General features: G+C 50.7%; 1 protein-coding gene across 4 annotated transcripts in view; it reads right to left on the bottom strand.

Moving 5' to 3' along the window:
- ITGAL (integrin subunit alpha L) overlaps positions 1 to 12,640 on the bottom strand; it is a 43,461-nt gene that overhangs the window by 10,307 nt on the left and 20,514 nt on the right. For 3 of the 4 annotated variants that reach the window (XM_058711855.1, XM_058711857.1, XM_058711858.1), the window contains 12 exons: positions 12,257 to 12,394; positions 11,600 to 11,797; positions 11,323 to 11,453; positions 9,645 to 9,805; positions 9,388 to 9,539; positions 7,740 to 7,829; positions 4,426 to 4,482; positions 4,259 to 4,332; positions 3,778 to 3,919; positions 1,339 to 1,449; positions 938 to 1,017; positions 734 to 820 (listed from right to left, as the gene is read on the bottom strand). In XM_058711855.1, coding sequence (XP_058567838.1) covers positions 734 to 820; positions 938 to 1,017; positions 1,339 to 1,449; positions 3,778 to 3,919; positions 4,259 to 4,332; positions 4,426 to 4,482; positions 7,740 to 7,829; positions 9,388 to 9,539; positions 9,645 to 9,805; positions 11,323 to 11,453; positions 11,600 to 11,797; positions 12,257 to 12,394 — 1,421 coding nt within the window. The remainder of the gene's footprint in view (positions 1 to 733; positions 821 to 937; positions 1,018 to 1,338; positions 1,450 to 3,777; positions 3,920 to 4,258; positions 4,333 to 4,425; positions 4,483 to 7,739; positions 7,830 to 9,387; positions 9,540 to 9,644; positions 9,806 to 11,322; positions 11,454 to 11,599; positions 11,798 to 12,256; positions 12,395 to 12,640) is intronic. The other variant, XM_058711856.1, reaches the window with a different exon arrangement.

Here is a 12,640-nt window from a genome sequence, read left to right on the forward strand (position 1 = left end):
GCACCAGAGACGTTGGCTCGGTCACTGTCCCTGTCCTTCTCACTGAGCCAACCTGAGAAAGTTCCTCTGCTTTTCTGGCTTCGTCCTCTTTTCCGTAAATGAGAAAATCCAACTAGTGATCCCCATGGGTCACTCCTGTTATATATAACCTCCTGAGACTCACTGATTCTGTGTGCGTATGAGCTTGGCCTCTCCTACCAGACTAGGAGTTCTCTGTGGGCAAGAGCCACTGTGAACACCTTGTCCTAATCTCTTCCAGCATGTCTGACCCCCCAGGGGGCATCCAGCACAGGGTTTTGGAGTTGGACAGACCCAAGTTCAGAGGGTTCATCAGTGCTTCCTAGCTGTACGCCTCTGGATGAGCTCCTCCCTTCTCTGATGATCCTGTTTGTTCATCAGTAAAGTGGAGAGAGGCGTGGCTGCCTCATGACACGTTGAAAGTGTTGAAAGCTTGGGGGGGGGGCGGTGGAGGGAGCCCCAGCTGCACAGTGCAGCCGGCACAGCATCTGACATAAGGTCAGCACTCGCTGTGCCTTTTCTCCCATCAGTAAACCGCTGATCTGACTCAGAACTCTTAAAGGGCCTCCACTCTTGTGGGTGTTGAAAACCGTCAGGGTTGTGGCTGGAATCAGTTCTAATTACTCCTGGGGCCCTAGAGAAGGAGGGGGCTTTGAGGGAGGCCCTGGGAGGCTGAGGCGGGGAGGACAGCGCTGGCCGGCTGCTCAGGACTTACTCCTTGGTGAGGATGTTGATGGGGTACAGGATTGGGATGCTGGTGGTGGCAGAGTTGTCCTCCAAGAGGTATGAGTCCTCATTGTCACTGTGTTGGGGCAAGGCAGAGGGCAGTGTTAGGAAAAGGGCTTGGCCAGGGCCAGGCGGCAGTCTGAGAGCGAGCGGGGCAGGTACGCTGGCGGGGGTCCGGCGGGGGCCTGCTCACCAGTTCACACTGGCGTGCAGCTCGACAAAGTCCCCCCAGGAGCTGTTCAGCAGCTTGTGGAACATCACCTGGATGGCAACCTGGCAGGGGAGGAGAGGGGAATGAAGCACCTCATGGCCCCCACGCCCAACTGCTGTAATAAAAGAGACCACTGTTACCCCTGAAAATGGTGCTTCATCCCCATTGCACAGATGAGGATACAAAGTTCCAAACGGTTAAGTCACGTGTGTAAGGTCATTCGTAACCCAACCCCAGGTTTGTCTGATTCCAAAGTCCAGGCTGTTGTTCCGTTGGGGTCGGACCTGGGGTGAGTCCGTCTTTACCATCACCTGCACCCTTCCCTCCCCACATGAGCTCACAGCCCTTTGGTGGCTTGGTTCTTGGGGGCCTGAAGCACTCACCAAGGTGCCCGCTTTAAAGATCGGAGAGCTCACGTTGCAAGAGAGGGTCCTGGTCAGAAGCTTGGATTCTTGAGGAAGCTCCTCGCAGCTCACAGGTATCTGGCTGTGGGGCTGCATGTGAGAAAAGAAAGAACAAACTGAGTGGGCCAGGCCACCAACCCTTAGTGGGCCACCAACACTCTGGGGCCACGGTCCCCAGCGGTGTCCCTACCAGGGCACATTCTCAGAGAGGTGGGGCCAAAGTTTAGTTCAAAGATGTTCACTGCACCAGTATTTATAATCGTGAAAAACTAGAAGCGATCAAATAGTTCAAAGAGATAGGAATGGTTCTGTGTGTTGCACAATCACAGGAGAGGATACAGTGAGATTGTTAAAACGCTACTACATCCACACAGTCAGCAACCATTTTTATTTATTTTTTAAATGTTTATTTATTTTGAGAGAGAGAGAGAGAGAGAGAGAGAGAGGGAGAGAGCGAGGAAGGGGCAGAGAGAGAGGCAGAGAGAATCTCCACATTGGCAGCACAGAGTCTGACACGGGGCTCCAACTCACGAACCGTGGGATCACGACCCGAGCGGAAATCGAGAGTCAGACACTTAACCAACTGAGCCCCCCAGGTGCCCCGTCGGCAACCTTTTTAAAAATGAGCTTGCTCCTGGGCTAAGCAGTATAAAACCAGTCATCTTCATCATCTGTGAGGACAGATTTCAGCCTCAGATAGGAAATGGAATTAGACAGGGAAATAGAGACTTGGGGAAGTTCAGTGACTTCCCCAAGTCCCACCACAGGGCAGAAATCTAGAAGAAATCTGAACACAGGTCTGTTTGACTCCAGATCTCAAGTTCTTAATCACTCTACTAGATGACCCTTCCGGAAGCATTTAATGTGTCTGTATAAAGAATAATTCAAATGTCCAACAGATGACCGGATAAACAAAATATGGTCTATTCATACAATGGAATATTGTTCAGTCTTAAAAAGAAAGGAAATTCACCCATGTTTTCACATGGATGAAACTCACAAGCACTATGCTAAGCGAAGAAGACAGACACAAAAGGACAACACCATATGATTCCACTTCCGTGAAAAATGAGAACAGGCAAATTCATAGAAATGGAAAGTAGATTAAAGGTTACCAGGGACAGGGAGTGGGAAGGGGGAATTATTGCTTAACAGGTCTACAGCTTCTGTTTGAGATGATAAAAAAGTTCTGCAAATAGATGATGGTTGCACAACATTGTGAATGTACCTAATGCCACTGACTCGTATGCTTAAAAAGGCTTAAGATGGTACAGTTTCTATTACATATATTTTACCACAGTAATTTTTTTTAAACATGGAGGAAAAATAACCATATGGAAAACAAAATGCCAATTAGTTAAAACAAATATAGAGTGAATAAATATACAATGTAATTTGTATGTACGTGTATAGATACACAGAAGAATAAACATCGAAATATTAAAAGTAGTAAGTGCTGAGTTATAGGAGAATAGGTGATTATTTTCTCTAAACTGCTGTGTGGTTTCCAACCTTCTGTGGTGATCATGTATTATTTCTATGATAATAATTTAAAAAATAAAATTGTGCTTAAAACAAGTTAAAAAAAAATTTAAGTTTATTTATTTATTTTGAGACAGACAGAGACAGTGCGAGTGGGGGAAGGGCAGAGAAAAAGGGAGAGAGAGAATCCCAAGCAGGCTCCAAGCTGCCAGCACAGAGTGCGTCACGGGGTTTGAACTCACGAACCTGTGAGGTCATGCCCTGAGCCAAAACCAAGAGTCAGGTGCTTAACCACTGAGCCACCCAGATGCCCCTAAAACAACTTTTAAATACAGGCCAAGAGGTGCCTGGGTGGCTCAGTCGGTTAAGTTCCTGACTCTTGGTTGCAGATGAGGTCATGACATTATGGTTCATAAGATCGAGCCCCGCGTCAGGCTCTGTGCTGACAGTGTGGAACCTGCTTGGGATTCCCTCTCTCCCTCTCTCTGCCACTCCCCCGCTGTATTCTCTCTCTTAAAATAAATACATAAACATTAAAATAAAATAAAATAAAATAAAATAAAAATAAAACGATCCAGGCCATCCTGCAAAAACACTTTGGTCACCTTTAGGAGGGAGGGACTTTGAGTTTACTGTATCTATGCACACCTTCTTGGTCACCAGATCCACGAGCCTGTGTCACAGTCTCCATTCCATGTGACCCCCTCACTAACCCTGCGGGTGTCCCCAGCCTCACTGATGGTGTAATCTGAGGCCCACAGAGGGTGAACCTTGTGTCACAGGCACACAGCTGGAGGGTGGTCGTCAGGCTGAAAAGTTGGATGTGTCCCTAAACTTTCTGCAGGCCAGCTTTGGCCTCTCTTTAGGCTGTCTTGTCTGCCCGCTCGAGGCTCCTTGAGGGGAGCAGAAGCTGCAGGGACCAGTGTGGGCGCTCACCTCGAGTATCTCTACTTTGCGGAAGGAGAGTCCCTGGGGGAAGCTCAGGTTGAGCTGGACCCAGTAGGCATCTTCTCTCAAGTTACTCAGCGTCAACTCTACGGAGAGGCTGGCAGAGGGCGTCAGACGTAGGACTCTGGATCTGGGGGCAAGACCAGAGAAAAGTTACAGGGGCCAAGGTGAAGGAAGCAGGGTCACAGGCAGGGGCTTTCAGAACGCAGGGATCTTCTAGGCTAGAAAAAACGAATACACAAAAACCAGCTCTTGTGCACAGGCTTTAAGTGGTGTGACCTTGTCTAATCCTGCCAGGAGTGCACAAGGCATGTGAATTTCTCAGAGAGGGGGCTAAGCCCCAGAGGACAGATCTAGTGAGTACAGATGGGGGTCTTCTGACTCGGAGCCCCCTGTCCTTTCTGGCACATGAGCTGCCTCAGGAAAACACCAGGTGGAACAGGAGGGTCCGGGGGGTTGGAAGCCTCACCTTGCAGGGGAGAAGGACAGCTTCAGGTTCGCCTCACACTCCTTGTCCTCCCCACAGTTCTTCTCAAAAGGGATCTGAAAGGCCAAGAAGAAACACTAGGAGGCTCAGGCCCCAGACCCAGTGGGGAGGGACCCCGGCCTCTCCGGCTGCCCCTTGTCCCTGCTTACCTCCTTGGTCTCTGCATGCGGTAAGGGTCTCAGGATGGGCTGAATGTCTCGGCCCTGCTGAGCATGAGTGGTGGGAGGGCCGGGAGACAAGGCAGGTTAGTTGAGGCAGCAGAACTCTTGGAGGAGGGCTGGAAGCAGGGCTCAGGGCTTGGGGCTCAGCTGGGTTGGCTTGGCTGGCCCCTCTTAGGAGCCAACGCCTGCCCCAGGGGGACCTCACCCTTCTGACTCGGCTCAAGGCCACCCTGTGCAGCCCTCGGGCAGCAGCTCCTCGAGGAAAGCCGAGGCTCAGGGTGTCCGTTCTCCTGAACAGATCTTGGCCTTGACACAGCAGCTCCAAAGCTCCTCCCAGCCCATCTCCTTCCCTGGGCTCGCCTGCCTATGACTAGCTCTTACTGTGCTTCTCCTCTGCGAACCCCATCTCCCCGCTGGAAAGTTCCATCTCTTCTCAGATCAAGGCCAGTTTTCCCCAACGTTTCCAGGGCCTCTGCTCTGGGCCAGGCCCTGTTATGGGCACCGGGTATACACCAGAGGACAAAACAGACACACTGCACTGCTGTGCCCCCAGTCTGGCGGGAGAAATGACGTGGCATCTTCAAGTGTTTGATGGGACAGATACAGGTATATTCAGAGCATGTAGAAGCGAATCCTACCCCCGGCATGGGGATCGGGGAAGCTTCCTGAAGAAACAGATCTCAACTGAAATCTAAAGGATGGGCAGGAGAGAGCCAGACGAAGAGAATGGAGAGGAGCAAGAACGGACGGCCCCACACAAAGGCACAAGGCGGGAGGTTGAGCCTGCGCACGTGACAAGAAGATGCTCAGACGAGCCGCTGTGCTCTGTGTCGGGGGCAGGAGATGGAAGCAGGGTCTAGGTTCCCCTGGGCCTTGCAAGCCACGATCGAAAGTTGGGACTTTATCCTGAGGGTAATGGGGTCATAGAAGTGTTTATGAGTTATAAGCTGAATGCTTTAGAAAGACTCCAGCCTCCACTTGCAGGCCACCCGCCAAATAACCACCAGACTCCTGAGTCCCGGCAGCCTCTGCTGACTGCTCCCACCCACGCTCAACACAGATTCCTGCTACCCATTAGACTGCAGCCAGTCCCCAAATGGGCATTCTGGGTCTCTGTCTTGCTCAGTTGTCCTTCTACCAGAAGCTAAGCCCACCTCCGCATTTCCCTTGAACGTACCACTGTACCTTTCCTTATGCTGTTCCCTTTGCCTCTCCTCAATCCACCTACCCAAAAGGCTACTCATTCTGAAAGATCCAGAAACAATGACGCTCCCCCCAGGAAGCCTTACTTGTCAACTCTGGGCTCAGGTCTCTTTTTTACCCTGAGTTCCTACTCTACACAGCTTGGCTTAAAAAAAAAAAAATTGGGGCGCCTGGGTGGTGCAGTTGGTTAAGCGTCAGGCTCTTGATCTCGGCTCGGGTCATGATCTCATAGTTCATGAGTTCAAGCCCCGCATCAACTCTGGGCTGATGGTGTGAAATCTGCTCGGCATTCTGTCTCTCCTTCTCTCTGCTTGTGCTCGAGTTCTCTCGCTTGCTCTCTCAAAATAAATAACTTAAAAAAAATTAGTGTCAACGGCAGAGACTGCTGGCTGTCTCCAGACATCCTTCCTCACTATCTGCCCTTCAAATAGAGCCTCCACTTTTTATCTGGTCCTATGGCCACCTGGACAGGAGACTCTGTTTCTCCGTCTCCCTTGCAGTTAGGTGTGGCCATATGACTAATTTCTGACCAATGAGATGTAAATGAAAGCATCATGTGGATTTCCAGGAACTAGTCTTTTTTTGTTTATTTATTTTTGAGAGAGAGAGAGAGAGAGAGCGCGCGAGAGAGAGCATGAGTGGGGGAGGAACAGAGAGAGAGAGGGAGACAAAGAATCTGAAATAGGCTCCAGGCTCCGAGCTGTCAGCACAGAGCCTGATGTGGGGCTCGAACCCACGAACCACGAGGTTATGACCTGAGTTGAAGTCAGACACTTAACCGACTGAGCCACCCAGGCGCCCCTCAGGAACTAGACTTAAAGGGAAGGGGTGTGCTCTTCTACCCTTTCTAGTGAGCCGTGCTCCCAACACCCACAAGCTCAGGCATCTTTACTGCCTGTGCTCACACTACGCCATCTTGCTGAATGCCCACCCCCCTTCTCTAGCTGGGGACGTTAAGGATCCCGTCTTGTGGGAAGACTTTCCTTATCCCCCAAACACGTGGCGTGAGATTGTACCGCCACCCTGTATCTAACTTTACCACAGTCTTATCACAGCATGTTGTAACTGTCTGTTGACTCGTCTGGCCTCCAGAGCAGATTGCGAACCCCTTCCGGGGAGGGACCATGTTTTGTCTACTCCAGTGGAGCTAGTGCCCCGAATAGGGCTTAGCACAGGCAGGTGTTCAAGCAACTTCCCTTAAGTGCATGATGAGCGTCTGGTGGGCGGGGGCTTTAATTTTGGTGAGCACGTCACCGTCCTCATCAGATCTCAGGAGAGTGAGCGCGCGTGGGGGAGCGCTCGGTGCATGCTGCCAAAAGCCACGAGAAAGAGTGCACTTAGCAGCCACTGCGCTCCAGCTCTGAAGAGGCCTCATAAGGTCGGGACTTCTTTTACAGATGGGGACACAGTCCCAGAGAGGGATGGAACCTGCTCATATATGCTCATGCCAGGAAAAACCAATCCACATCCTCAGGCTGGGGGGCCCAGGCTCTTTCCACCAGACCCTGCTGCCTTCAGACAGAAGCTAAACCACTGAGTGTCAAGGATTTAAGGAGATGGGATCTGGCTTTGGCCCCGGGGTAGGGAGTATGCGGTCCGACAGATGAGGGTAGATACTGTTTTCCTCTTCTTTGACACCATGACGACACCCCAATTTGGCTTTGAGGGAACTACCTGCTCTCAACTGGATATGCTCGGTGGGAAGGCGGATCAGGGCGCCCTGTCTTCCCACGAGTAAGGCTAGGCAGGGTGCCGTGTCCCCCCTCGAGTGTACACTTTGAGCAGCGCTAGGGGCCTGGTGAGGTGTAAAGCTGACGCTTGGCAGGGACCTGGAGCAGATTCACCGAAGGGGCCGTGCCCTGAAGAGTCCATCCATTATCCCTTCCCCTCAAGACCCCCTGGCGCCTCCACCCTGGCTCCCTTTCTTCCCAGTCTTGAATGGCCAAATACAAGCTCCCATAGGTTCCCTTCCTGCTGAAGTCAGCTGTATTTGGTTTCTATTACTCAAAACCAAAGACTCCTCTATGATACAGTCTTGCTAAACTGAAATTCTCCTCTCCCCAGTTTCCTATCAATTCCCCTAGGTGATCTCTTCTTACCAGCCATTGGTCCCTTGGTGTCCCTTCTTCTTCCCGGAGAGAGAAATTTAGGGAGACGTTGATGGGAGAGATGAGGTCTTGAATGCACACCTGAGGGTGATGAGAATACCACCTGTGTTGTGAGTTTAACCTTCCAGTTAAATGCTCACCTTGCCCATACTTTACAAATGATGAGATTCTCGTATCTGGTGTTTATAATGTCTGGGGTCACTTCTCAGCACGAGTGTCACTCTCAGCCCCAATTCCCATGGCAGACATCACTAATCAACCACCCCACTTTCCCCACTGAGTCCTGATCAAAGCCCCTGAATCTCTGCCAGGCCGCTCTAGGCAGCCATTATCGAAGTTTGCACAAGAAAAGAATATTCTAGAATAACTAGAATATCCTAGTTCCTCAAGAACAGAGCTGGGGATTGGCCTTTTATGTTATTACTGGTCCCTCACAGTGGCACTTTGTAGGCACTCAAATCATCTTCACCTGAATTCCTACCAACCCGAAGATGTAGGCATTATTATTCCCACATTAGAGATGAGGAGAATGAGTTCAAAAGAGATGACCCAAGTTTCCTAAGGACTAGCACTAGGAAGTGAGCCCAAGTCCGTCCAATTCCCAAGCCTAAGGTCTTCCTATCATAACATACTGCTTCTTCTTTGGAAGATTTGTGTTGAAAATTTCCAAATCTTTGGGTGGGTGGGGGGTGCAAGGAAGCAGAAGAGAACTGAGTGGAGCTATGAACGAGCTGAGAAAGTGAGCTCAGAATTGTTGACACTGGGCGATGGGTATTTGGGGGTTCATTAAGCTATTTTTTTCCTGCTTTTATAGATTTGAAACTTCCCACAACAAAAAATTGAAAACATGGGGCGCCTGGGTGGCTCAGTCGGTTAGGCGTCCGACTTCGGCTCAGGTCATGATCTCGCGGTCTGTGAGTTCGGGCCCCGCGTCGGGCTCTGTGCTGACCACTCAGAGCCTGGAGCCTGTTTCAGATTCTGTGTCTCCATCTCTCTCTGACCCTCCCCCCGTTCATGCTCTGTCTCTCTCTGTCTCAAAAATAAATAAACGTTAAAAAAAAATTTGAAAACAAATTTCAAAATCTTATACACCAATCCCACATTCAGTCTCTTATGAAATATTTAAAAGACTGGAAGAATTTACCACCATCCCTACTTCACACAGGACTGTTAGAAGCAAACAGAATTTGGGTACTATGGCAGTTGTTCAAATGATATTAAAAAAAAAAAACCTTTTTCTGTGATAAAACCTTTTTCTGTGATTTATTTAGCAATGACCATGTACCCGGGAAATAAGGATGCACACGTGACTGAATATTCTGCAGCTATTAAAATAATCATGAAAAGCCGGGTAGCAGCATTGATATATGATGGGTGGAAAAAGGGGAAAAAATGGGAAGTATTTTACAATGGTAATTATGTTGAAAACACCAATGTACATAGATTAAGGACTAGAGAAAATATGCGACGGTATTATTACCACTATTACACAGTAGAGGAAATGATAGTATAGAGAGATCCAAGAGACCTGTGACCCCATGGGACGTGACCGAGCTGTGCCTTGCACCCAGCGTCTCCTGTCACTGCAGTCAGTTCTGCCGCCCTCTCACTTCCCACAGCAGCTCTATGGCTCCCTTACCGGGAAGTGGAACCAGAACTTGATGCAGGACTCGTCTTGGGTGACCTCTGTGTTCCTGCTGAGTTCACGTCTACCTCCTGGGAACAGCCCCCGGCTTCTGGTCCGATGGCCATCCAGCTGCAGAGTGTAAGTGAGGGCGGCAACCAGGTGCCCTGGGCAGGGTGAAAAGGCAGGAGTTGGATGGTGGCAGATCCTGGGGCCATAAGCCTGCATCTGGGGTGGGCAGCTGCTCTGGGGAGCAGGAGAATGGCACTGACCTTGAAATTGGGGGGTAATAGGCTTAACCTGGAAACAGACTGTGATGTTAACTCCTTCTTTCTTCTTGTTACTGGCTGAATAGGAGCATTCCACTTCATGCACTGGGATCTCAGCCGGGGAGAAGGACATCAGAGTGAGGACATCTACTACAGGCCGGGAGCTGCAGGGCAGAAAACCACCAGCTCTCTCACTCTCGGCCTCAACTTCAGTCCCCAGTCAGACCTGGGACTCCAGCCACCAGAGTCCAGAGGACTCTCCTTCCTGACAGCAGACCTCAACGTCCCTGTCTCCTTGAAATGGTAATAATAATTATAATTCACTAGGGCTTCCCGGTTTCTTCTAGCAACCTTCTGATCCGCTTTCCATACGGAAGGATGAACTTTCAGAAAGAGAAAACATAGGCAGCTACTTCCACGCTTATAACCCTTCACTGATGCTACATGATATTCAGAATAAAATCCAAACTTGTTGCTATCCATGCCACACTGGCTGCCTCTCCACTCTTATTTCCTCCCACCCTCTCCCTTGGTTGACGTTCCCGCCAAGTTAAACGTTTGCCTGCCTTATGGCTTCAGCACATCCTGAGCTTTCTACCTAGAAAGCTCTCATCCCAGATTTCTGCAAGGCTGGATCCTTCTCATCTTTCAAGTCCCAGCTCAAATATCACCTCCTCAGAGAAGCCTTTCTTGGCCACCCGATCTAGAATAAGTCTCCCCTAGTCTTCTGTCTCACAGAACGCTGTTCACTTCCCCCATGGCACTTACCACAATTTTCAATCACCTACTTGTGTGTTTAATCTTGTATTATATATTTCCCCACCTACACAGTCTGTACCCAATGGCTGGTTCAGTATTAAGACACAGTAGGTGCTAGGGTGCCTAGGCGGCTCAGTCGGTTGAGTGTCCGACCTCAGCTCAGCTCATGATCTTGTGGTTAGTGGGTTAGGGCCCCACATCAGGCTCGTTGCTGTCAGCCTGTCAGCACAGAGCCCACTTTGGATCTCTGTCCCCCTCTCTCTGCCCCTCTCCCGCTTGCGCTCTCCCGGCCCTCCATAGCAGGTGCTCAGTAAATGTCTATTCACTATATGATGTTACATGATGCTTCCAGTAACTCGAAGATATGGTCAAGACAGGAAATGTCTTCACCAGTTCAAAGATGAGGAAACTGAGGTCCTGAGAAGCTAAGTGACTGGGGTGCGATCATCCAAGAAGTAAATGGCAGAGCTTCAGCCTGAATCCAGGTGACCAGGTTCTAAAGCCATCACAGGATCTTTAATGTCAGACAGGCCTGGGTTCAAATCCCAGTCTGTCACTGAATTGTAGCTGTTTAAACTGGAGTAAGACAGGGGCGCCTGGGTGGCTCAGTGGGCTAAGTGTCTGACTTCGGCTCACGTCGTGATCTCACGGTTTGTGAGTTTGAGCCCCACGTCGGGCTCTGTGCCGACAGCTCGGAGCCTGGGTCCTGCTTCGGATTCTGTGTCTCCCTCTCTCTCTGCCCCTCCTAGCTTGTGCTCTGTGTGTCTCTCTCTCAAAAATAAACATTAAAAAAAAATAAATAAACTGGAGCAAGACCTGAAGCCTGCATAGGAAGGGTACTTATGTGACAGGGTTGGGGGAAGACCAAAAGAGTCCTGCTACGTAGTAACTGCTCCAAGGATGATTAGCAGTCCCGTCTTACCTGAGTATGATCACCTGCCCTTCGGCTCCCACAGCCACATCTGTCAAGCCATCTCCTCCAAGGTCTTTCACCCCATGAATGGAGCGTCCAAACCACCGAATTCCTGAGAACACCTGGGCCCCTTCTATCCGCTGAGACCAAGAGAAAAATTCATGCTAAGCTAGGGAGAGGACAGGCTGGAGTGGGAGGAAGAGTCGGGCTGGGGAGTGGGGTCTGGGCTTGGAGGCTTCTGGGTGCCTGGGAAGAGGTTTTGGTTGGCGGGCAGGGCGCCTCTCACCTGGCTTGGCTGGGGGCTCAGCCCACCACGCTGCCCGTTGAAGATGTACACAGCCCCCTGCCCCTCCAGAGGGGCCCCCACAGCCACGTCCGCCAGCTCATCCCCATTGATGTCGGTCAGGGCCGTGATCGCTGCTCCAAATCGCCCAAGAGGGTAGCCAGGATCCCCCTGCAGTTCTGAGACCACTTCGAACCCCAGCTGGGAAGGAGCAAAGTGACAGGTCACTCAGTCACTCTGCAAGCATTCACAGGGTGGGGCACCGTGAACAGGAAGAACGCTGAAGAAAGGTCAGACGTGGTCCCTCAAAGAATCGGTATGGTGCTGGCAGACTCACCCGGGTTCAGGGCCCAGCTCCACCCCTTGCTGTCTGTGTGACCTTGGGGCTTTGGAAAGTGACCCAGCAAGGCTCCCGTTTATGAAAGAAAGCTCAGAGCTACTCAAAAGGTGACTTGGAGGACCAAATGAGGTCTCGTGTAAATAGAAGGTTTGACACTTGCACACAGCCCGCCCACCCAAGGATCAGCGATTATCTGTCGGTTGTTCTAAAGATCTGATTCACCATGATCAGACAGAGAAAGCCTTTCAGAATAGCTGGGACCTGGATCGGCCAGGGGATCTGTTTCTCCCACCCCTTCAGGTCAGGGTCCTGGTCCCCACCTGTTTTCTCTGGTAGACAAACACCCTGCCTCCCCTCTGCTCCCCATAGAACAGGGGGGCTCCAATCAGCAGCAACTCTGTCTCCCCATCTTGGTCCATGTCAACGCCACACAGCTCGCCACCGAAATAAGAGCCAATCTGCAGGGAGAGGAAGACATTCGAGGAAGCACCTGCGAGCTGGATACCTGCCTCCCCTCAGCTGGACCATGTTTGTCTTACTCCAATCCCTCAAATGAAGGTTGAAGTCCTGGACTCCCCCACCTAGCACCTGTATGAATTAGGACAAGGTGGGTTCTCTGAGGTTCAGTTTCTTCAACTGGGAAGTAGAGGTGACAAAGCTTACCTCAGAGGGCTTTGTGAGGACCGAACCTAACAGTGCTTGGC

Source organism: Neofelis nebulosa, chromosome 18, assembly GCF_028018385.1.
Source record: "Neofelis nebulosa isolate mNeoNeb1 chromosome 18, mNeoNeb1.pri, whole genome shotgun sequence".
NCBI lineage: Eukaryota > Metazoa > Chordata > Mammalia > Carnivora > Felidae > Neofelis > Neofelis nebulosa.